The sequence below is a fragment of the Blennius ocellaris genome, assembly GCF_963422515.1.
Source record: "Blennius ocellaris genome assembly, chromosome: 18".
In the NCBI taxonomy this organism is placed as follows: Eukaryota; Metazoa; Chordata; class Actinopteri; order Blenniiformes; family Blenniidae; genus Blennius; species Blennius ocellaris.
The window spans coordinates 19,019,440-19,044,288 of record NC_137667.1 but is presented as its reverse complement, the minus strand read 5'-3'; the positions used below and the strand labels follow the sequence as shown (position 1 = coordinate 19,044,288).

The 24,849-nt window shown below is 44.2% G+C and overlaps 1 protein-coding gene across 1 annotated transcript; it reads left to right on the top strand.

The window, feature by feature from the left end:
- Positions 1-210: 210 nt before the first annotated feature.
- Positions 211-23,640, top strand: znf292b (zinc finger protein 292b; the record flags this gene model as incomplete). The annotated part of the gene is made up of 8 exons (XM_080514088.1): positions 211-375; positions 9,524-9,678; positions 9,774-9,849; positions 10,062-10,197; positions 10,808-11,013; positions 11,484-11,620; positions 12,611-12,752; positions 16,275-23,640. 8 exons carry the CDS (start codon positions 211-213, stop codon positions 23,010-23,012), a joined length of 7,755 nt encoding a protein of 2,584 aa, XP_080370214.1. The 3' UTR covers positions 23,013-23,640.
- Positions 23,641-24,849: the final 1,209 nt, after the last annotated feature.

Below are 24,849 nucleotides of genomic sequence, written 5' to 3'. Positions count from 1 at the left end.
TTCAGTTCAGAGATGTGTGGAGTGTTCACGTCGCCCAAACGAAATGTTTTTTTCCCTGTAGAGATTCTGGTCTGGACTAAACCGAATGAGAAAACGCCCTAACGTGAAATAATTGAAATCATACACGCGTCTTTGCGTCACTGCGTCGACGTCTAGCGTCACGTTTACGTGATGACGTAAGAGTGGTACGCGCCGGAGCTGGATGTGAAGATGGCGGACGAGGAGGCCGAACAGGACCGGAGTCCTGCTGCAGAGATCAACCAAACCATTCGGGAGCTCACGGAGCGGCTCCGGCGGCTGCAGGAAGACGTCGCGACGAACGCCGCCGGCTGTCCGGCTCAGTCGTCCTCCGACTACTGCCAGGAGTTCTGCAGGGTGAGCCTCTCCCCGACCGAGCCACTTAGCATGTAGCTTCCCCCAGCTCACAGTCACTTAGCATGTAGCTTCCGCCAGCTCGTGGGGATTCCACATAAACAGCAGCCTCCAGGGCCCGTTTGTGCTCGACGTGTGCAACCTGTGGTGTTTGTCTCCCACGAACTCGACGAAACGTCCGTGTGTCAGTCGTGTGTTAACGGGGGGATCCTCGCTGTTACTTCACCCAGCGATGCTAACACTGCTAGTTCTGCTGCAGGTCGCTGTTTGGCGTCGCGTATGTTTCGTCCCGAGACCTCGGTAGGAGTGTTTTCACTGAAAACACGGGACGTGTTGGCCGGAAATGATCCTCGCGCTGTGCTTCGCTTCGTGTTTCTCTGATTTGGGGGGGGAGTGGTAATGCTCCCCCCCCCATCCAAGCTTCACTATTTAATCTTTCAATCTGCTGGTAGCGAGTCGCTCCGTGTTTCCAGTTAGGCAGCATAGTGTGTGCCGGACACGCCGTGCTTCCATATAAGAGCAGGACCTACCGAAGAAAGGAGAGTTTTCTCCCGCGGGGACTCCCTGTTGTCTACGTGCAGAACGTAACGTGCGCGCCTGCTGGAGTCAACGTTTGCAATAAAACATCCGCAACCCCCCCGTGGAGGATGATGGCTGCATTCTTGATAGATAGGTGTGTGTGAGTGTGTCGACCATGTTAACTGGATCGCTGCTGTGTGTGCAGTAAATGGTTCAAATTGGCCTCACACCCAGTCATTTGACGCAAACCTTCACCTCACCTACATAGTGATGCACATCTGGATTTTTTTCCACTTCCTATCTGATTCCAATATCTGCCGACACCATTCCAATACTGGAGATCTGTTTGCTTAAATATCACCGTTATCATTATGGTTGATTTTTATGTGAGGCTTTAATAAACTCCTTTCTACAGCATATTTTGAAATGTAGCAGTGTACGCATTTATTCTCTCTAAAGACAACTTGAGGTTAGTAGAAGGTCAGAAAAGGAAGCAGTACAAACTATTTTTGTTCCATCCGGACAATGTGAGTGACATAGGGCTTGGCAAAAATGTAATAATTGATTTATCGAATTTGTAACTAAAATCGATTTTCATAGTGCAAATTCAAGTCCCCCCCCCCCCCCCCCCCCGTTTTTCATAATTTCTCATTCTGTTCTACTGCTCCTTGTGACCCAAGTGAAGCTGCCCCCCCCTCCCCACCCCTTGCAAAAATCTGTGAAAATAGCCCTAATCATTAATGCTGCATTAGTGATGGTTTGTGCCGAAAAAATTAGCTTGTGCTGCTTTAGTTCTTAAGATATAACAGTTTATTCTACGGTGATGATGTCACTCATCCCCCACATTCTCCAAATTGAACAAAAAATGTCTCAGTCATTCGTGCTGCATTATTGGCGGTTTGTGCTGAAACACATATTGTTTGTGCAGCTTTAGTTTTTAAGATGGGGCAACACGCAGCTTAAAAAATAAACCAGATGTGGCCACACTTGCGTTTGGACTCCGTTTGACTAAATGAAACAATTTTTATAGTCACACCTGTGGAGGCCACAGCTGCTTTATTTCTGAAGCTGCGCCTGCGTGTTCAGGGCTTGACGTTAAGGATTTATGTCTTTACTTGCCCGGACAAATTGTTACTTTCCCAAAGTAAATTATAACTGATCACAACCAGGGGCTGAACTCTGACACTTCATCAGCTGGGGGGGGCGCTGGAGTTACCACTTCCTATGAGGAGGAAGAGAGGTTGAACAGGCTTCCTGAAATCTAGGGTGAATCCTGAGTGGTTATAGAGAAAAAAATAACACGTGGGAATGTGATAGGTTGCAACCTGAATTTAATAATACAAGGGAACGAGATAATTTAATCCACGTTCGCGGAGCAGTTGGCTCTTGAGATGCTGCCGCGCTCCTCCACTGTCATCTACGTCGGATCTGGGATTTAGAAATAGTTTTTCAGGCTTTTCATGGTGACATCATTGTAACTAACTTAAAGTCCTAGTGAAATGAAAATTCGACCTCCAAAACACTTTGGCTATCGCTTCTAGGGACATTTTTATGCTAACTGGACCAAGGGTAAAATGTTAAAACATGGCAATCTGCGAGAAAATAGCTGATAAACAGCTGTATTTTTGCTGCTGGGCGGAGCTTCTGACAATAATAGAGTGACGTCACTGGTTGTGCACACGCCCAAGTTGTGTTTACATTATGGAGGATCAGAGTTTTGACAACGAAGAGGCTGAATTTAACGATATTTCATCATCATCGGGCATTTCAAATCCAGTGATTGATGAAGAAGACACAGAAGGGTCGTTCTGCCATCGGTGACCCCGTCTGGAACATGTTTGAGGAAGCAGAAGATGGTTCGTCCTCGTCTCCTCGTCTCCTCAGCAGCCGCCAGTTTTCACCTTTGAGGCTTTGAGGCGTCCTGACTTTTAGCAGAATGACCCGGCTTCCTGGATCATGTCGAAGCGCTTTTCCGACTGCGCGGAATCACTGAAAATGAGTCCAGGTATTACTTGATCGTCTACTAGCTGCGCAAGCTAGCGGCTCCCGCTAGCCGCTCCCGCCGCCCGTGCTCCTTTTCTCCTCTCTCGGTCTCTTCCAGGCTCAATCTTTCATCAAGGCTCATAAAATGCCGACTATAACTTCAAAACACTGTTAAAACTTCGATATTTAAGAGGGAAACAAGCCAATGTAAACACAACAGATCGAGATCTGCACAACTCTTGATGTCACGCTCACGAAGAAGAAGGCTTCCCCCGACTTCGTCGGCTGGAGATTCAAAATTCAAATAACTTTGTTATGCGACAACAGTGGTGGGGCGAGTCGGAGAAACCTTATAAGTAGAACCCCAACTATCGTTTTTTGCAAAGTAGTGTGTTACGTTTCACTAGGCCTTTAACTTCCATGTCTTGTATGGCGTTATGACTGCAGGCTGAGGTCTGCATGAGGCGCTCAGCTATTTTCTCGCCACAGAACTTCTTTATTTTTGGTTATCTCTGGACTATTGGTTCATCAGCAATGTCTAAACAAACTACATACTGCTGTAAATGAAGGTTTTGATTTTTTTTTTTGCCATAAAATGAGTCTTTTAAATGGCTTCATGTGAAAGAGAACTTTAATCAGCCTATATTTACGTAGGTTGCTACGGAAACGGCTGCAGAGCTGCGTTCTAACATTCATCATCCTCCTGATGCTGAAGCATTTGATTCAGACTAGGTCTGCCACGATTAGTCGACTCGTCACGAGCATGTCGACTATTGAAATCGTCGACAACTAATTTAATCGTCGCTGTGTCGTTTTTATTTATTTCATCTTTGTTTTTCTCTCAAACTGCAGCGGCACCTTCCACTGCCACGTCTGCCTTTCTGTCCTTGACACACATGCGCAGTAGTGGTAATCAGGTTAAGTTATACCGGACGGGCTCAGGTATCGTGGCTACCCGGCGGCGATGGCGCCCAAAAGTGTGGCAGCATTTCAAGAAAATAAAAGGGAAAAGCGTGCAGTACAATATCTGCAAGACAGAACTTTCCTTCCACGGCAGCGCAACTGCGATGCAAGAGCACCTGAAAAGGAAGCACGTTGTGGCTTATTACAACGACGAAGAGGGACCGTCGTCTCGGCAAGCTAACTAGCTAGTTCGCTGCTAATATTAGCGTAAACAAAGAGCTAACTTACTACTTACTCATATAGCTGTAAACGTTAACATTGGCGATGGCGATTTGGCTCATTAGCCGCCCTGAGAACACGTGCCTTTTCCTTATTTTACTCAATTGTTTGCATTTTATTCTACACAGTTGGTTATTCTACATTTCTGCAAAGTTGTGCTGATAGAGACTGAAGATCAAATGTAGGCTTTGCAGAGTCTGAGATCTGTGTATGGGTTTGATAGTTGTGAGGTGATCTTTTCATTTATTTCTATGATTTAATGGAGGTCTCCTGTCTGCTACTAATTATGATAGTAGAGGATCATTAAATGATCTGATTTCAGTGTGACATGCACATAGTTAGATAAGGTCATAGTCACTCAGGCTGGTCTGGATACTAATTTATTTGCTGTTAAAACAGCACATTTCTTTGTAAAGAAAATATTCAGAGCAGCTGATGAACATACTCAAACACAACATGTTTTACTACCATTCCGAAATGTCCTGCTGCAGCAGCAGAGTCACAACTTGTTCAGGAGATTCTCCTTCTGGGTCACATTTCGGTTCTGATTGGTTTGGTTGAGCTGTGTGTTTCCGTAACTAGTGACAGATGGAATGTAAACAATAGCACATGGCATAAGGAGACGAAGCACTTCCTCCTCTTCCCAAGATCGGTATGTGGGGCGGAGCCAGTCCAGCTCCGTGAAAACCAGCAGATTCTGAATGAGGCTGAATGATAAAATATTAAACTGGCTGAAAATCGAGGACAAGCTGGATTTGGGGCAAAAAACTTTGAATACGAAAAAAATAAGAACCGTGTAAAAGTGTTAAAGTTGTGTGATATGACTCCTTTAATGTTTACCAAAGTGAATTAGTCATTAAAGCATCTCCTGACACGAGGACAAATTGTAGGACCAGTTGATATTGAATGAACCAAACACCAAATATGTTCTGACTATTTAAAAGCACATAACTGAACCAATACAAGATGTATACAATAGAAATGCATATATACATGTAGATAAGATGTATACAAGATATTTCTTAAATAAGATTTAATGTACTTCAGGGACCACATACAGTCCAGTTTCATCCTGAGTGACCAGACTGGTAAAATATTGTTATAATAACCTTTAAATTTACACTTTAAGATTTTCTTTGTTGTCGTCACAGTGTGTGGAATTAAATAGTAAATTTTTTTACAAGATCAAACAGTTAGTACTGAAAATGATTACAAATTCAACATAAAGTCAATCTTAATGAAACATTCTGGTGCAAAACACAACCAAACGTCAAAATAAAACTACCGTATTTTCCACACTATAAGGCGCACCTACAATGATTGACATAATTTACAACTTTGTTCATATATAAGGCGCACCGCATTATAAGGCGCATGGAATAGACCAGTGGTCAGCAACCTTTATAGCTCAAAGCCATTAGGTTACATTTTCCACTGATTCTAACACCCAGAGAGGTGCATGCACTTTATTTTGATAGTCCTACCTGCAGCCTATGCCAGGAGGACACTACACACAAAACCTTCTTCACTGCTGGTTGACAACTTACAACTACCGGTAATAAACTAAACTACATGAACTAAGCAACAAAAACACAACACAACACAATTATTACCGACACCACAAACCAAATATAACCCCCAATAATTGCATTTAAAACACCACAAACAGAAACTCCCATAATTCATTGCAGCTATCGGCTGCACTGAGGAGCTCAGGATGCAAGGCATGATGGGAATTCATGTTTTGTGTTGTTGGAGGTTATTGTGGGTTGTTGTTGGGCTTGGTGTTGTGTTGATTGTGTTTATGTGTTTTTGTTCCCCAGTTTAGGGAGTAATTATTTCATCTAGTTTATTTTGGTTTGTTAGAATGCTGGTGTGCAACCATGAGTGATGAAGGTGTTGTGTGGAGTGTCGTCCGCTCTGAAGATCCGGTTGCGGAGTTAGAGTTGTCAAAATAAAAGCTTCTGGTTGTTCAGCTGTCAAATAGCAGTCTCGAGTAGAGCAATTCTTCCATATATAAGGCGCACCGGGTTATAAGGTGCACTGGCAGCTTTTGAGAACATTTGAGATATTTAGGTGCGCCTTATAGTGCAGAAAATACGGTAGTATAAATCCTCTATGAACTCCTTGCTTGGTGGGACCAGGTTGGAGCCTCTTGGTGGGTTTTGGCCGATTATCCACACGAGGCAGCGTTTTTGGAGCCCGGAAATGTTTTTGTGCTCTGTGTTCTTGTGCGTGTTTGCTTTGTTTGGTGAGTCACAGCGCCCCTAATGACCTGGCATATGTTCTACATGCCCTTTTGCCTCGTGTTGAGCCGTGTTCATAGTGACATGTAGATGGAGGTTGGTTTTTTTTTTGGTTTTTTTCACGGATCAAAAAGGATCGATTCGGCTCGTGTGGACAGGGCCTGCGTATCAAGTGAACATGAACAAGTGCAGGTACCACAACAGTCAGGTCAGCTAGAAGCAGCATTGTTTTTGTGAGTCTTTGTTCTTTCAGAAACCTTCTAGAAAACAATCACCATATAATCAAATTGAAATGCCAGAAACACTGAAAACACTGCAGTTTCCCTGGCATGCCACTAGTGGGTGCTATGTTTTTATAAAACGACCCACGTACAAAGAAAAGCACCATGTGAACAGGCTTTCTCCCTTGTTGAGGCTCACTTAATGGCGTAGGATTTCTGGTAGTGATCCAAATGATGAGTTGGTGAAAGTACATTCTATTGGAGAGCACCGTTAAACTCAAGATTATACAGTCCTCCGTTGTTGGTGTTGATCTACTTGTGCAGGACCCAAACGTCTAGGGTTGGAGTTAACCCTGTTTACGTGACGACAGACCTTTTCAGGTGCTCTGTACAATGTTGATATGTAAACGCATGACCGAAACACCTCAAATGTTTACAGTTTCTATTTGAAAAATTGTGTAAACTTGCCCTTCAATCCAGACCAGGATTGAAGGACCAAAGCTTGTGCGTGTGGCAACTGTTGAGGTTCAACCAATTGTTCTCCTTAAAGTACCTCTCCCAGAAAAAAGTCTGTAAACTCTCCTTCCCACGAAGGAGTGATTCTGCCCAGAGAATAATGCAGCACACCAAAACCAGGAAACACAGGCGAAAAAGGGTGCGACTTATAGTCCAGAAGATACAGTAGTCTGGATTTGATCATTTTAACTACTGTATACTGTTAAATGTGTTAAATCTGTGCTCATTCTAAGAGTGGGACTGGTGCTGCTGACCTCTTGACCAGGTCACCTTGTAAATAAAGCTCTCCTTGCCTCTCAATGGGTTCTTTTCCTGCTTATAGATAACGGTTGAATTAAAAGGACTGAAATGTAATTTGTCCGCTCTGCCACTCGGGTGCCAACGCTGTTCTGTTGCAGTGGGAAGACAAAGTGTTCCCATAAACATGACACCTTAAATAAAGTGGGCGGCTCTAACGCCACGCTTTTCTTAACTTTTACCTTTGTCCATTTTTGTAATTGCTTCTTTTGCTCTAATTTGGGTTGATGGCAGTTTTCAGGTTCATTATTGCCACCTGGATTGAAGAGAGGCCACGTGTTTTTTTTTTTTTAAGATATTGACAGTTTGACTTGTGCAATAAACAGTGACTGTAAGGGACAAATATAAACACTGTTCCACCCCTTGAGACGGTGATAAAATGTGTTCAGCATTTTTGCTGAATAGGGAAGAGCTCTTCAAGTGAGTGGTAAATAATTTTCACACTAATCCAGCCTCCCGCTCATCTTAACCCTCTGGGGCCTGAAGCATTTTGTGCCGTTTTTCACTACAATTGATTTTTCCTTTATATCTCAGATATAAAATTCTTAAACCTTGCCTTTTTTGGTGTCATTTTGTTCAGGACAACCTCATAAATGCATTTCTGAAGTATTTTCATCACTTTGGCATACTGTATTAAAACAGTGGATCTAAAAACACCATAAAATTACAAATTCGGGTGGTAAAAACATAGATGTATTGACTATAAAATTCACAGACATGGTTAACGAATCATTTTGTTTACTTGTAAAGTAAATCTAAACTATAATGAACTCAAATGTATCAAAACAGGACTGAAAAAACAATTATATACAGATATTTACAGTGAAATAGAAGCACTGCCTCAGGCGTTTTTGTAAAACTATTTGCAAAAGGTCACACATATAATGTCAGGTGAAGACAAATGATTTGTGCCTCCTCTCTAACAAAAATAAGCTGAGGTCCTCAATATTGCCATCAGAATCACTCTCAAACTCAATGTCAGACTCGATGCTCTGCTCCTTCAAAAAAAAAAAAAAAGTCGGAGCGCCTGATTGACGTTCATAAGGTGCGTCATTGTTTTGATAGAAGAAAAAAAAAGAGTTCACTTGAAACTAAAAAACACTCTAATCTCACTCACTACACACTCACTACACACTCACTACATGGTCAAATCATGATAATAGTCGCTTTTTCTCTGATATAAATCTCAACTCACTCTCGCTGTCTCCGTCTCTCTGTTTACTTTTTCACGGGTGAACTAAACAAAATGACACCTCCCACTATGGAAACTTTTGATTGGACATGGGCTCTTCTTCTCAACCAATGAGTGAAAGGTATACTGGCACATTACAAGTGTTGTTTTTTTTTGCTGCTCCGTTACTTTCACTTTCACTCCTGACCGGTCTTCTGCACCTGACGCACTAAAATGTCGCTGAAAACACGGACACAGTTTTCCTCATATCTCCGCTTTTATTTGGGCGATCAACATCATTTAAAAACGAGCTTGTAGTTTTATATCTGCACTTTCGACACGGATTGAAACACTGGACCAGATGACGCTGTGCTGTGACGCTACTGCCTTTTCAAACGGTCATGTGATTTTGACGCTCCAGAGCGTCAATCGGCCCCAGAGGGTTAACCCCATGATGAAGGTTCGGGATTAGTGCGAACGAGTTTACGTGGCTTTTCTCCCTCAAATAGATGAAGCCCACCCCGCAGCATTCCGGGTGAATGGTCCAGTTAATAGTTGACTGACCCACGTGCATGATGGAGAAACGGCATTGTGTGTGTTGATAAAACACTCAAAAAAAAAACGCTGTGCATCTTCACCAGATTGTGTCATCAGATGATCCGTCATTGTGCCGAGGAGCCAGTGAGCCTTTGTGGTTAGTTACTGCCTTATTTTCTATTCAGACGTGTTCCAGCAGGTGATTTTGGTGGAACTGAGTTACTGCAGGAGGCTGGATTGTCCCTTGACCTGCAGCTTGCCATCTCAGGTTTTTCTTTTCATGCAACGAAAACTGGCTTGTTGCCAGTTTTGTTTTTGTTTTTTTGTTTTTAACCTTCATTCATCAGAAAGGGCTGAAGCTCCTGCACGACTTTTCAAATGAAGTCTTGTTCGTCTTTGTGCTCCTGCTGCATTCACCTGCTCACCTCTGGTGACCGCGTTTGACGTTGTTGGATGACGGAGCGCCTCTCCTCCTGCAGACGCTGCTGGAGTATGCCGGCCGTTGGAAGGTGGAGGAAGAGCCTTTGCCACTGGTAGAGGTGTACATGGTGGCCCTGCTGAGCTACGCCCAAGCCTCTCAGTTCCTGTCCCTGCAGTGTGAAAACGTCCCCCTGGTGGTGGAGAGGCTCTCACTGTGAGTACCCCGCCCACCGTAGCTCCCAGCTTCACTCACAAGTCACTCGGCTGGTCGCAGAAGTTTTAAGGATTTACTGGTGGTTCATTCTGCAGGAGTTTTCTGGAGCTCCTGCTCTCCCTGAAGGACATCCCAGATCGTGTCTGGCAGCAATTCAAGCAGTCTGTGCAGGTAAGCATCTGGATTGTCACGACTGAAACTCGCTGCTCTGTTTTCTTCATGCAAAATCGCCACACCCTACAGATGTCACTGTTTATTTCACACCATGCATTTGGTTCTTGGCTTATTTTCACTGAGTTGATTCGCATTGTCTTGTCATTTACATGAAAAACCCAGACAAAAGCTGGATTAAACATGGTTATGCTGTGGTCTGTTGTGTGCAGTTTGCTCACAGTAAGCTTGAGGAGAACGGGCTCGCTCAGCTGGAGCTGCTGTCCACGTTGAGCCAGTATGACGGTGTCTGGACCAGCAGTGTCCTGCAAGGCCTGCTGTCCAACCAGAGCCTGCAGGCGGACCAAGGTGAGTTCTCAAAACATCTGACGTGCACGTGTGTGGGAACGGCTGCAGGTTCGTCACTTCTCACCACAGCTTGACAATAAATCTAAATAGGTCAAATAGCCTGTGCTATGAATGTTTTTTTTTAATTCATTTCAGGCATGGGACATTTAATACATTTTGTGCATTCACGTACATGTCCAGAATAAGTTATAACCCCCTCTCCATCAGTAAAATGTAGTTAAAACCCCTCTTCAGCAATAAAATGTAGCTTTATAACAGTTTATTGATAGAGAGGGGGTTATATTGGGAAGGACTTTAACTATTAAATATTGGAGAAGGGGTAGGATTTGATAAGTTTACTACTTCCTACTCTTTTCATGTTTAAATTATTAATGAAAGTAAACTGTTATATACTCATTAACCACTCCTACAGTAACTGGACCTGGAAATGGCTAATACTAAAATATCAGTCTCGTTTGGAAAAATGTTTGAGTTATTTAGTATTTCTGTGCAAATATATCAATCTTAAATGAAAGAGAAGGCGTGAGATCTGAGCACAGGCTGTTACAAACCAGCGAATGTCAACAATAAATAGACAATAATCACCAGGAATGGTTTGGTGCTGTTTCAGTGGAGCGGTTCCTGCAGCGCGAGGGCCCGGTGCTGCTGCAGATGAGAGTGAAGCAGCTGATGAAGCAGCAGCAGCAGCTGCCGGAGGCGGCACTGCTGGCGAAGACCTGCGCAGACGCCCCCAGCCTCCAGGGCAGCGGCTCCTTCAGGCAGATGTACCTGGTCTGCCTCTGCGCCACGTCGGAGCAGGACCAGCTCATGGACCAGGTGAGGAGCGCTTCTGATCTGCTTCACCACGTCACGTCGTCACGGGGGTTTCATGTAGCGGCAGTCAGAAAAACACCAAGATTAGAAAGATGCTTTTATTTGAAATGACTGGAGATTTGCTCAATACGTTCTGGTGGTGTGTTGCGCAACACACACGACCCTGCGAATAGCACAAGTCTTCGAAATGACAAGTCCTCGGTGCATCACATCTCGTCTGCTCGCAAACTGCAGCTTTTCAGAGGGGCTGAAAATGTAAAATTACTTATTTACAGGTGAATATTTCAGTCAGGATATTTTATTTGTGCATTATGACACTGTAAACTGGAGAAGAGATTTTTATTTTTCTTGTCATACATACTTAATCCACCAGATGGCAGAATGTGAAAACATGTCAGCTTTTTTCAGCATTTCTGCCTCCTGCTGGAAGCATCAGGTACTGAGCTCTTGTCCTGCGACGTTGATCTGTTCAGATTGCGAAGGAGGACTGCAGGGAGGTGCTGGAGATGATCTGTAACCTGGAGTCTGAAGGAGACGACCGGGCCGCCTTCAGCCTGTGCTCAGCCTTCCTGACCCGCCAGCTGCTGCAAGGAGACACCTACTGTGCTTGGTAAAACAAACAACTTCCTTACAATGCAAGGAGCAATTAATTTGTCCTTTTCCAGTGTGTACATTTACATACATGCCCACATTCAGACTTCAAATAAATGTTCGATTGGTCAGGAAAATGGCACATGACATTGGGAAAATGTCAGAACAGACAAATAAATAAAAGCAGATAAGATGAGCACGAATCAAGGCAGTTTAAAAAAAAACAAAAAAACAACTGTTAAACCGTCTGTTAGAACCGTCTTAAAAACAATTAATAGGACTCACTCGTTGAATCCACTCTCACCTGTAACATTTCATTCTGGTTCAATTCCATCACCACATCATAAATCAGGCCAGTAAAAAAAAAAAAAACAGAATACCCCAACTGCCTCTGAGTGAACTGTACAGGCAGGACATAATATAATAATAATAATATAATATTGATATCATTCCCATCTGAAAATTATGTTCATACATTCATTTGTTGGTAAATGGTGCCTATTTTTATGCCAACAATGATGGTTTTTGGCACTTTTGCAATTTTTTTAACACAATATTTTCCTCCGTATCATTAGGACAGAATTGAATTGCTCCTGTCACATCTTCATCCAAAAGTACTGCTATATTATACAGTAGCACTGCATTATGATTTGAAATCCACAGAATGATGATCCGGAGAAAACTGGCTAACCAGAGGATTATTTACTTTCAAGTGTAAATGTGTATAAAGTTCAATGTATAAACTATTAAACTTCCGCTGAGCTCCTGGGCCACCAGTCCCGTTTTCTTATTTTCCAAATGGACTAACTTCAGGCTCTTCAGGCCAGTAAATAAAATGATAATGGTCTACTTCTATGTTCTCTTCATATAAATGACAGGTTGCATGCGGGACCTAGATAAACTTGGATTCTCCATGGGGGCCTTGCGGTGTGTGTGTGTTTTTTTTGGATATTCTCCAAAGTCCTTGAAGGACTGATCTGACGTGTTTGCATGTGGTCCTCTGAACCAGGGAGCTCACGCTGTTCTGGAGCAAGCTGCTGAAGCGACTGGAGCCTTCACAGCACACCTTCCTCGACAGATGCCGCCAGATGTCATTGATCTCCAAAACGGTTTACCACATCCTCTTCCTCATAAAGGTCATCCAGTCAGAGGTCAGTAACACGCCTGCTTTCCGTCATCCGAGGGAGGCCGCTACACCGTTTTGTTTAAAGTTGTGACACTGCACGTTTAAGCTCCCATGGCGTTTTCGTTCAGTTCTTGACACTTTAAGGAACAAGGAGTGATATTTGGAAGTAGTGTCTTGTGTCCTGGCTGGGGGCGGGGTTTAAGTGGAACCAATGGTTTGAGGAAGGCCTAATTGGGAGGTGTCCTCACCACTACTGGTGCTTGAGGCCCAATTACGCTCGCTCTGTAAATGATTTGTAACCTTATCCCGTAGTAGTGACAATACATCATCCTGACAAAGGTCACAACAAGATGAGTGATTAATCATTTGCCTTCTTGATCATTCTGTGAGTGAACTCTTTCAAACAGTTTTTAATGCTGCAAATGCAGAAATGTATTCCACTAAAATCAACTCTCCAAAGCAGTTTTCAACAAATGTCTGACATGTGAAACCGTAGAAATTCTTCTAACCAACAAGACAAAGTAGGACTTGAACATGAAGCCTTTTATCATCCACACCTCAATGGTTTCTCATTAAACCGTCCACCGCAAGTTATTGAGTGCGCCAGGTGACTTGTGTGCCTTATTTCTCAAAATTCTCAACATTATGCAGCATCGGGCGCTGTTTCCATGGAAACTGGTAGCTGGATTTTTGGCCTACGCCTTGTGTTGCCATATATGTACACTACATGTCGCCTAATTCATGCAGGTGTTCTTTTTTTAATTGTCTTTTGTATTTTTATATTGTCCAATTTCCTTCCAAGAAGTGAAAAACACATTTGGCACACTGTCGCTACGCAAGTGTTTCCCATCAAATTACATGAAATGAGTCTCTTCATGCAGAGCTTTGTTGTGACGTTTTACACTGTCCAAATGTAAAAAAAAAAAAAAGTTGTCACATTTAGCTCCTCAATTGTAACAAATACTAAAATTACATGATCTGACTTGTTCTCTCCACATACAGACCAAGATTATATTTAATGGACCTGCAAAATCGACTCATGAATTTAGTGTGGGTGTGTCTATTTCAAATTAAAGTCAACCACCAGTTCTCCAAACAAAAATGTTTTGTCACGAGCAACAGAACCAATTGAAAGTAATTTATGTAACTCTTGATTTGGTAGTTGATTCTCTGAAAGTGGAATAACTGAAGTAGCTCTAAATCGCAGGTTCAATTACAGAGAAGAGAAGATACATTTGGCCTCTTCCAGTAATGAATGCTGTGTGCTCATTTTGTTCTTGGAGAAGAGAAGAGACATTAAGGCTTGCCTGAACGTCCGGGGCTAGTAAAAGCTTTGCTCGGGCAAGTGATTCGTCTACCCAGCTTGCCCGAACTGGCTCGTGGTTTTTTGGCGATATATTGACGTGTTGTTTCTTTTTTTGTCAAAAATCTCTTGCTATCACCAACGGATCACGTCACCACAGGGCGCCATTTCTCACCCCCGAGAGCGCGATCATGTAATTCTCGCGTGGAGAATTGCTTGACGCCGATCACGGCCACTATTTTCTTCCCGATTCGTGTTCCGCATTCTGGTCAGTGACGCTGCGTCTTCCCTGGAAAACATGCATTCTGATTGGATATCGTCGTGTAATTCCCCGGGAATCCCTCGAATTACGCCGTCGGAGAAACTCCTCGTCGTCCGCCATTTTGAATTTTTCAGTTGCGTCAGCATTCAGATCGTCACCAGAACGTATGAAAAACTCACTTGAATTCAACATATAAAAACAACTTCAACTAAATCTACATATTTTTGATTAGTTTGACTTTCTAATCCTGAAGTTTCATAATGTTTTATGGTTCAGAAAACAAGTTGAGTGAGCAGGAAGAGGAGGAGGATTTGATTTGTTAATATAATAAAAATACATGACACACATTTACCATGTTATTGAAATAAATGCATATGGATCAAATAAAATAAATAAGGTGTGGCATTGTGTAGCAGTATGGTAGTAGGGTGTGACGGCTCCAATTTTAATACTATTAAATGTATTTCAGACCAACAGGAAATAGCTGTTTATTATACATATTATTATATTATACATATGTTGTTTGAGGCCGATTGGCCTAAAATAAACGCCGCAGGAGTTAATTTAACTCTGGGCTTTTTGCTGTGAAGAACAAACTTAAAATATTTCTAATACTTATATATATATAAGTTTCATTGAGATCTTGATTATTAAAGAAACTACAAGTGTTTTTATGTAAAAAGTAAAGTTGGTCGAATTCAGACATTGTTAAGTCCTGGCGTTGTTTGTGCACGCTTCTCACACTCCTGGAGGTTTTCTGCTGGGATTCACTCCCAAATGATGAGGCTTTTAATTTCTTTTCCTCATTTATTTGTGCAGGTGAAAAACCTTAAACAAGCAAACACCAGTGTAACTATACAAAATACAATAAACACTTCAATCAACAATATTTCAGAAATATGGCATAACAACTATAGTAAATTCAACAAGTATCCAATATATTAAGTACATTTACTTTAAAATAAACTATTTCAGTCAAGTTATCACCAATTTCTCAATTAATCATTTAACCCAAATAATCATGATATTTAATTCATTAAGCAGTATAAAATATAATTATGAGATTTGAAGTAATATAAATATACAAGACATTCTTTAAAGTGCATTTCAGCGGCTCAAGTGCAATTCATCACAATAATTCATTTTCTTTAACAATAGATTACACATATTGTATATACACATTGATGTAGCAGCTCTTTACAACCCAAACAACAACAACACCGCGGTGAGATAAATAACATTTAGGCTGGATCAGCCACTGTCCACACCTAAAGTGAAACGAGCGCGTTGGAAAAAGTTCATATTTCTGAGCGCACACGAACGCAACATGCAGCGTCGGCACCAAATGTCCGTGTGGAAAGCCAGGGTATCGGCTTCTTACCGGCAGTCGTCTCCAGTCTTATTTGGTGAGTGATCCTCCGTGCAGCTCACCAGTTTGATCGATCCCTTGATCGCGGCAGTCAACTTTGTTTTTCCGCTCCGCTCTTCACGCTCCCAACAGCTGATCACTTTCCCCCGGAAGCTGCTTCCACCCTAAATTAACACCTGGTGCGCACGGTGGGCTCATCACGGGGCCAGATGTGGGCTGGCTTAACGTCACTCGACGCAACAGACATTATCCAAGCTTCGAAATTTCTGTTAAACTTCGGGCAAGTAAACATTTGCCTTGCAAGTAAAAAGTCAAAGTCCTTAATGTCGAGCCCTGGAAGAGGTAGAATATGTATGTTATTGTCTGATGTCTGCACAACCATGTAAGCTGTGAAAGTAGTCGGAGCTAAAGGGAAACTATGGATATTGGTTCAGTGGACTCAAAACTGCCCTTGTGTAAAAATGTCATTACATTTGATGGAATATGAAATGCATGAGTCACAATAGTGCAGCTTTGAGTGACCTCTCTCTCTCTCTCTCTCTCTCTCTCTGTCTCTGTCTCTGTCTCTGTCTCTGTCTCTGTCTCTCTCTCTCTCGCTCTCTCTCTCATCTAGATGGACGATGTGGGCCTACCTGTGTGCGTTGAAATGTGCATCAGGGCTCTGCAGATGGACACTGATGATGGCAGTATGAAGGCCACTGTATGTAAAACTCTTTCCTGTCTGCTTCCAAATGATCTGGAAGTGAAACGAGCTTGTCAGCTGACAGAATTCCTCCTGGAGCCCACAGTGGACTCGTACTATGCTGTGGAGACTCTTTACAATCAGCCGGATCAGAAATTGGAGGAGGAGAGCATGCCCGTCTCCAACTCGCTACGCTGTGACCTCCTGCTGGTCTTCAAAACCCAGTGGCCCTTTGACCCGGAGTTTTGGGACTGGAAAACACTGAAACGCCACTGCTTGGCACTAATGGGCGAAGAAGCGTCAATTGTGTCATCCATCGACTTGCTGAACGACACGGGGAGCCCTGAAGAAGATGAGGACTTTCAGAGTCTGAGGGATTTCAACGATTTACCCAACCACTTTGTCGAGGGCACGTATGAACTCAACGACACTATAGACAAGAGACAGAAGAACCGAGAAATGAAGAAACTGAGGGAAAAGGGTTTCGTGTCTGCCCGGTTTCGAAACTGGCAGGCCTACATGCAGTACTGCGTGTTATGTGACAAAGAGTTTCTCGGTCACAGGATTGTACGTCACGCACAGATTCACCAAAGCGGAGGCGTGTACACCTGCCCCATATGTGCCCTAAACTTCAGTTCAAAAGACACATTCATTGCCCACGTCACCTCGCACGTGAAGCAGTCATGCAAGGAAAGGCTGATGGCAATGAAAACGAATGAAAAGCTGTCCCGACCGACAACGGCTGCTCCCGTCAGTGCAACGTTGCCTCCCAATGCTCAAACACAAAATGAACATCACAAAAACGGCAATTCCTTGGGCCAGAAGAGCTTCTCCGTTCCTAGCGTCAAAGCCACACTGTCTAAGATCAGCACGGGTGTTTGTGACGGGAACATCTGCCCCGTGGGGATGTGTAGGAGAAGCTTCAAGTTCTTAAAAAATCTGATTGCACACGTGAAAACCCACGGGGATGACGATGAAGCAAAGACTTTTCTGGAGATGCAGAGCAAAAAGGTGGTCTGCCAGTACTGTCGTCGCCACTTTATTAGCGTCACCCACCTCAACGACCACTTGCAGGTCCACTGTGGGGTAAAGCCTTACATCTGTATCCAGCTGAATTGCAAATCCAGTTTCCTGACCTACAACGAACTCCTCGCACATAAAAAAAGACACTCATTTTTCAAAGCTAAATGCATGTTTCAGAACTGTGGGAAAATTTTCAACGAGGCATTCAAGCTGTACGATCACGAGTCCCAACATTATAAAACGTTCACCTGCAAAGTTGCGGACTGTGGAAAGGTCTTCCACTCGCAGCAGCAGTTAGATTTACATCAGCAGAAGCACGTTGCCGAAGACGAGAACTCGTGTCTGGTGAGCCCATCACAAGTTAAACAACCCGGTCCCTCACTTATAGAACAAATGCTGCGTAATCCTGCTTCCTCCCCCAAGGAAGGGAGTTCTCAGAGCAACTGGAATGCTGAAGGTGGTAACAATATAGATCACGCAAGGCAGCCAAGGTCCATTGAGGACTTGCTCAAATGCCCACAAAAGCCCCCGGAAACAGTGGCTCAATATGGAGCCAATCACAAGCCACAAAATATGACTTTTCTAACTGGTCTATCTCAGAATGTAAACAATTCTGTCATTCAGTCTGTGCATTCGCACCTGCCGGAAGCGAACGAACTCCGAGATGATTCAGGTGGTCCTTCTTTTGACTTTATGAGACCATCTCCACAGAAGCAGCCAGCGCCTCCATTTGAAACCAGCATGGGTAATATCTCGCAGAGCCATCCACAAATGAGTCCCAATAACGTAGCACTTCACTACAATCATTTCTGTAACTTGCCATCGACGGCGCATCAAGGGCCAATGTGTAATACCAATAATGACCTGTCAACCGTTTCACAGGCACTGAACTCATCAATACCCCAACCAGTGTCCCAACCTCTCCCCCCAACAATGAACTCTCAGCAACTTACAGGGACCAAACCCGAGAACTTTGTAAGCTCCTCAAGCATCACCGGCCCCCCTCCAGGGCAAAGAGAGAGATTCCACTGTGCTGTGGAAACGTGCATACGACACTACAGCTCTCACAGAAGTGTTACCAAACACATGAGAGCTGTTCACCCAGATTTCTATGAGCAATGGAAAGTCGTCCGAACTAAAATCAAGGTCAGTTATGCACCACCACCAAGCACCCCACATCTGAGCTCAGCTACCTTGCTTCCCGACCACCAGGCCAGCCGACAACCAGTCCACACAGTCCAGAGGCAGAATGTTATTCAGTCACCGCCTTATACTAACATGGCCACAAGTTCAAATTTCAATAACCAACATCTGCTGCCTTCATCTACCCACAATGGTTCAGTTCTCATGTCGGATGTTCTGAATCCTATTGTTCTAGCCCAACTAGGAAGTGATGAAAATGCAGAAACTGCACAGTCACAAGAGTCAGGCACTCAAAATTGGCAATCAATTGCTGGAGGTGAACAAAGTCTGGAATGTGGTTCTTCCATAGGCTACCCACCCAATTTGCAAGCAATGCCACAAGGAATTTCAGTGTGTGTCACTCGACCTCCCACCAGCCCTTCTTGCTCTATGATGGGAGCAGATATGAGCAGACCAGCTGGGTCTTTGCAGTCACCGCTAGTTGACAGTAGAAACCAGCCACTCCTCCCCCAGCATGTCAGTGATGCAAAGCAGATGCCGCAACAGAGAGAAGCCTTTCCTCCATATCCATTGCAAATGCAAAGTAGTCAAGCACCCGTTTCAGAGGCTCCAGAGGAAGCACACCCCATTCAAAATCATTCACAGCCCAGTTTTCCTTCTGCCGACAACCAGAACAATACCAACAACCACTATCCAAATAGTCCACTTGTGCCTGAAAATTGTGGAAAGCCAGTTCGCAAAAGCAGAAGGCCAAAGTGGCCTGCAATTATAAGAGATGGCAAATTTGTTTGTTGTAGGTGTTATAGAGAATTTGATAACCCCAGATCTCTTGGGGGCCATTTGTCTAAGCGTGCAAGTTGCAAACCGTATGTTGAATCGGAACTGAACGCAGACTTGCCGAGCTCATTTCTTGATCTTCTCCATTCAGAGCAGACGGGTAACGCCCCTCAATCACAGATTTCGTACAACAGAACTGATGCACCCGTTTATCAGGAGAAGCCACATTTGTCAATGACGACTGCTTCGTCAACAAGAACAAAAGATTACTCTGCCCCTAATTACTCACAAGATGACTTACTAGCGTTTGGGAACGATGAAGCGAGTGATGTTTTCCATCAAATACTGTCTGAGACCAATACGTCTGATCTGTTTGTGCACTCGTCTCCCACTCAGATGTCGTTCCAAAACTGCTTCCCTCCGTTTGGTGCCAGTTTACCAGGTAGTTCAGTAATACAGCACACAGAAAACATCCAACTGAAGCAAGAAGACAACCCGTACAGTACCCAGTATCCTCAGGTGAACATTGGTTCGTTTGCTGGAAACAAATTCTCTGACCCCCTTCTGTCTCAAATCCTCACAGAAAACCCTCCTACTGCCATTCCAGGCAGCACCGCCCTCACTCACAGCTCCTCCGGGGGAGTTCAGGGCAACGAGTATCACTCCAGGCCAGCGATTCAGACACCCGATACAGATCCTCCTCATCTCACACAAACACTGTCACATGATAGTCAACCAAGTCCACCAACAGGTAGCAATTTCACCAAGGTGGAACATAAGATTACTGAACAAGATATTAAAAAGAGGTTGCGTGAGCAGATTTTAGCAGGCGATTTTCAGCGCAGAAATGGCATTTTTCATTCTGGCAGCACCGACCCAAATGCTGGTCCTGTTGCTCACGACCCCTCAAGCAACTCCATTGATAATTCAGGTCTTAATCGAAGGATGAGAAGTGCAAACGATGACTCGCCAAGTCGCGGGAAAATCCTTCAGGAAAAATGTTCAATTTTCCCAGGAACCTCAGCAGAAGTCGAGCAACTGCTTAAAACCCAAAGCTTTACACATTTCAGAGAAGGTGGCACACAACAGCAGGAGGTACTGCGTCCCATGGGCACGGTGGCAAATGAGCTAGATTCTGAACCAACTCAGTTATCAGCCAGTCAGCAACAGTTCATATCAGAAATTCAGTGTGCATTCGAAAGGCTCGACTTGATCAGAGAAAGAGCTGACCAAATGGCTACTGATCAAGGAACTATCACTAAGATTATCCAGACAGAACCAGCAATGATTAAACCACGTAAATCCCTGCCGTCCACCTTGGTGAAGCCATATCTTTGTGACAGTGAAGGCTGCACATTTAGTGCCATGACTGGAGACACACTTTGGAGGCATCTCTCTAAAACTCACCAATACACTATTGAGATGGTGAATATAGTAAAGAAGAGGTTAGGCCTCTATGCTCCTTTCAAGTGTCAGAAATGCACCAAGGCGTTTACTCGAAATTCAAACCTTCGTCTTCACTACCAGTCGATCCATAAATTGTCCATCGACGAGATCACAGATTTAGATAAGATGCGCAGGATGGTCAAAGCTGCTGAACCTGTCGCTCTTTCAAACCAGAGTGTTGCCTCCAGCCAAGCAACAGCTACTCATTCCCCCACAGGCGAGCACACACACCCTTATTATGTCCAAGGTGCAGTAAACCAGGACTGCATTCCACAGGGATTGATGGCTTGTCCAAATATAGTGATTGACAAATCTCAAGAGGAGAATCGCTCCACAGTCATTCATTCCCTGCAAACTGCCCCCATGCACAACGGACCCGTGCCCCCAGCGGTCCTCGGCCACACCTCATCAACAGACAGTCAGTCCGTTCAGGCGGCAGCAGCTCAGTGGTCACATGTTCACCAAGGAAACCAGCAACAGGCTGGAGTCTGTGTGCCTGAAGGAGCTGTTCCTCCCAACGGAATTCCGTCTGCCCCACAAATGATGAGCATGGCCCAGCCTCTCCATAAACAGCCTGTCTGCGGTGCACAGGCGGTCGTTCAGCCAGGGCCAGACGTCACCAAGAAGATAAAAAAGAAAAAGCCCAAGTCGGATGACGATGCGGGACGGTACAGGCCGTATTGCTGTGTCCATCAGGGTTGTGTGGCAGCCTTCACCATCCAACATAATCTCATCCTTCACTACAGAGCTGTACATCAGTCTGCCCTGTCAGCCCTGGAGGTCAACAGAGAGCAGGACCAGTGTGAAGGAGCGTGTGAAACTTTGAACGAAGAAGAGGAGGAGCCAGAGACGGACTACCCTCATATTTCAGAATTTCGTTGCCAAGTCAAAGATTGCTGCTGCGTTTTCCAGTTTGTTCCCAACCTGTTTCAGCATTACCTCCAGCTCCACAAATTCACTCTCGAGAAGGTCGGAAGCATTTTATCCTTCGTACAACTTGGCAAGTTCACTTGTGGCCACCAAGGGTGTACAGAGTCCTTTACTATTGTCTGGAAATACATAAAGCACATCGGAGAAGTGCATAAAGATATAAAGCTATCTAAACCCGAACCGTTAAATGTTTCATTTAAGTGTGAGTTTGAGGGGTGCGATCGTTCGTACGCCACAAAGTCTAACCTTCTCAGGCACGTCATGAAAAAGCATCAAGAACCATGCCAGCCCAAACTGAAAAACCAACACATCACAGAAGAAGATGTGAAACAGAACTCCAAGACATTGCATTACCCGATTCCTAAAACGAGTAACGGTAAAGAAAACATTGAGAGCAATAAAAAGCTCCTGTCCAGGACAAACTACACAAAAAGAGCTAGAAAGTCAAAGGCCAGTCACTGGGTGAAATATGGAAAGCCATTATTGAAATCGAAAGTAGAAGCATCAGCAATGTGCACAAAGAAGTTTCCTCTGCAATACCCCTGCATGATTAAAGGCTGCGACTCGGTCATGAAATCGGAGCGGCATTTAATGAAACACTATGTTGGCCACGGACTGTCAGAGAAGTACCTGGAGCAGCAGAGGAGCCACTTTATATTCTGTAAGAAGTTCCCCAGGCAGCGGCATCGTTCCATCAGGACCGAGGACTCCAGGTCCGACAACACCTCGGACCTGTCAGACAGCGAGCCGGTGCCAGAGGCCCTTCTGGAGGGGCGAGCTCAAAGTGACTCTGCAGTGCCCATTCTGCGCCGAAGGGCCGCAGGCATAAACCCCATCGTGTTAATCCGCAAGATATCAAGTGAAGGCACCAACGGCACCGTGATCCTCAAACGGAAACGAGGTCGCCCAAGAAAATTCATGGACAAAATAGTGAAACGCAAGAAGATCCGACTGCCCCCAGCGAACACCGTCACTAACGAGAGCGACACCGTCAGCGCCGTGGAGGAAGACATGCCGTGCCCCGCCTCCATGCACCAGGGGGGCAGCGAGCAGACCGCCCCTCTGGCCTCATTCAAGCCAATGGGATTCGAAGTGTCCTTCTTAAAGTTCCTGGAGCAGTCCAACAAATCCCAACCCTTGCTTACGGGAAGCGTCCCGGGAGACACTTGGAGGAACCCGTCCGGCCTGAGCACCAAAGACTCCTGCATCTGGTTCAGCAACCCCTGCAACCTGAAATCTCTCAGCAAAGTGCGAATCAGCCTGGACCTGGCCTCTTACAGCATCTCCGAGCTGATGGTCAGGCAGCTGCAGGACATGCAGCCGGCAGTGCGCCTGAGCAAATGTGACTAACTGCCTTTGTGCTTGATGTGAAAGCAGAATCTCAGGACTGGAATGAGTCCACCTCTGCTGCTTCGAACTCTTTGTTTTGGGTTTTTGAACTACACCTTGTCGTTGAGAACATTTTGAAGTCACATTACCTGTACCATTTGTCTTTTTTTTTTAATAATGAAGCATGTTTTCATTTGACTCCAAAAGAAAAGTGGTTGAGGACGTCGGCTTGTTATGATCCCTGTGGGACTTGGAGAGGGACGGCCCATTGCTATGGTTGTATAGTGGTGTGTAGTTTGTGGTTTGGAGATGTGTGTGTTGTGTATATAGAAGTAATCACCAACTGCCACCAGCAGTCCCGCTATTATTGTCTTTTTTTACAGCAGCGCCGCAGCTCAGGAATCGTTAGCCTGGTGTCACAGCTGGAAGGCAAACTTTTTAAATTATTCTCATTGGTATTTTGTAGTGTTTCCTCATTTGTAAGATTTTTCTATCTTAAAGCCACCCGATTATGGTCTCATTATTTAATTTCCTTTTTCAAACAGCCTACCAATAAACATGTATAAATCATACATGACGTTCAACAAATGGTGTCTTGTTTCTTTTTTCTGTCCCTACCAAAATGCTTTCTGTGCTTTCACCGTCAGGATTAGGTTGGTTTTGATGAGATCAACAAGCTCTGATATGTAAAACCCCAGGCTCGTACTGTATTTAAAATGTACAATTAACCAAAACCAAATGCAGAATTGTTATCAACTGGAGGTTTTTCATCAAATCTTTTCCATGCAGCAGAAAGTCTTCATATTCTGTTGATGGTGTTTTTATTTGTTTTTAAAGAATAAAAAATTGGAGCAGATCACTTTTATTGTCTTGTGAATAGAATAGCTGCACTCGAGTATTCAACTTTTTTCACACGCTCTCCCAACATATTCTGGAAAATATGACCGTTTTCTCATCGTTCTGAGTAAGTGGGCTCTCTGGAAATGTAGACATTCTGAGATGATTTTCGTAATAATCGGGCTTCAAGATAAAAGCGAGGCTTGTTCAACAGCAAAGAGTTGTGAAAAAGATGTCAACTACTGAACTTGTACAATTCATTAACTTCCAATTTTCCGGTGTCTTCATGTTGTAAAATGAGCCCGATGCTGCAAAACATCCCTCCGTCAACCACCTCAGGTTTCTACAGTTGAAGCTCAAACTGAAAACGGGTTTAAAGTCCCTGTGTTGAAGGGAAGAAACGGGAAAAATGTTTGATCAGAGCAGCAAACCAGGCCTGATTGGTGGAACTCATTTATTACGGCAGACAGTTTGTACACACACGATTTAATGGTACAGAAATCCTCAAGAAGTTGGTAAATTATGATTAAATATAAAGTTAAATATTAAATTTATATTAAATATTTGGAATAAAAATCACTCCTAATCAAAAAGTGCAGGAATGGACTGGTCGAGTCCTTTAAGGTTCAGGTTTCCACCACAAGAATTTTGGATTTTTCTGGAAACAACTGCTCCAAAGGTTGCTGCTTTTCCATCACCCTTCCGTCGGGGGACTCGGGACCATGGAACGGCTCTGATTTTGAGGATCCGTCTACTGATTGGCCCTCAACAGTTTCATGTCAGCTGTATGACTCCTCTGTTAACATATTCAGCTTTGCACGGGTTGCTTTTTTTGCTGCGCAACTTTCATGTTGGTATCGAAAGAGCAGGTGCGAGGCAGGGACGGAGATCTGGACTTGGGACCAGACCGCTCGTTTGGCCGGTGCTCCATTGCGCGGCGACCCATGCAATGGAGCACCGGTGCGACATGATGCTCCTCGTAAACCAACACGGAAGTTGCGGCGCGGCGTGAGAGCTGACC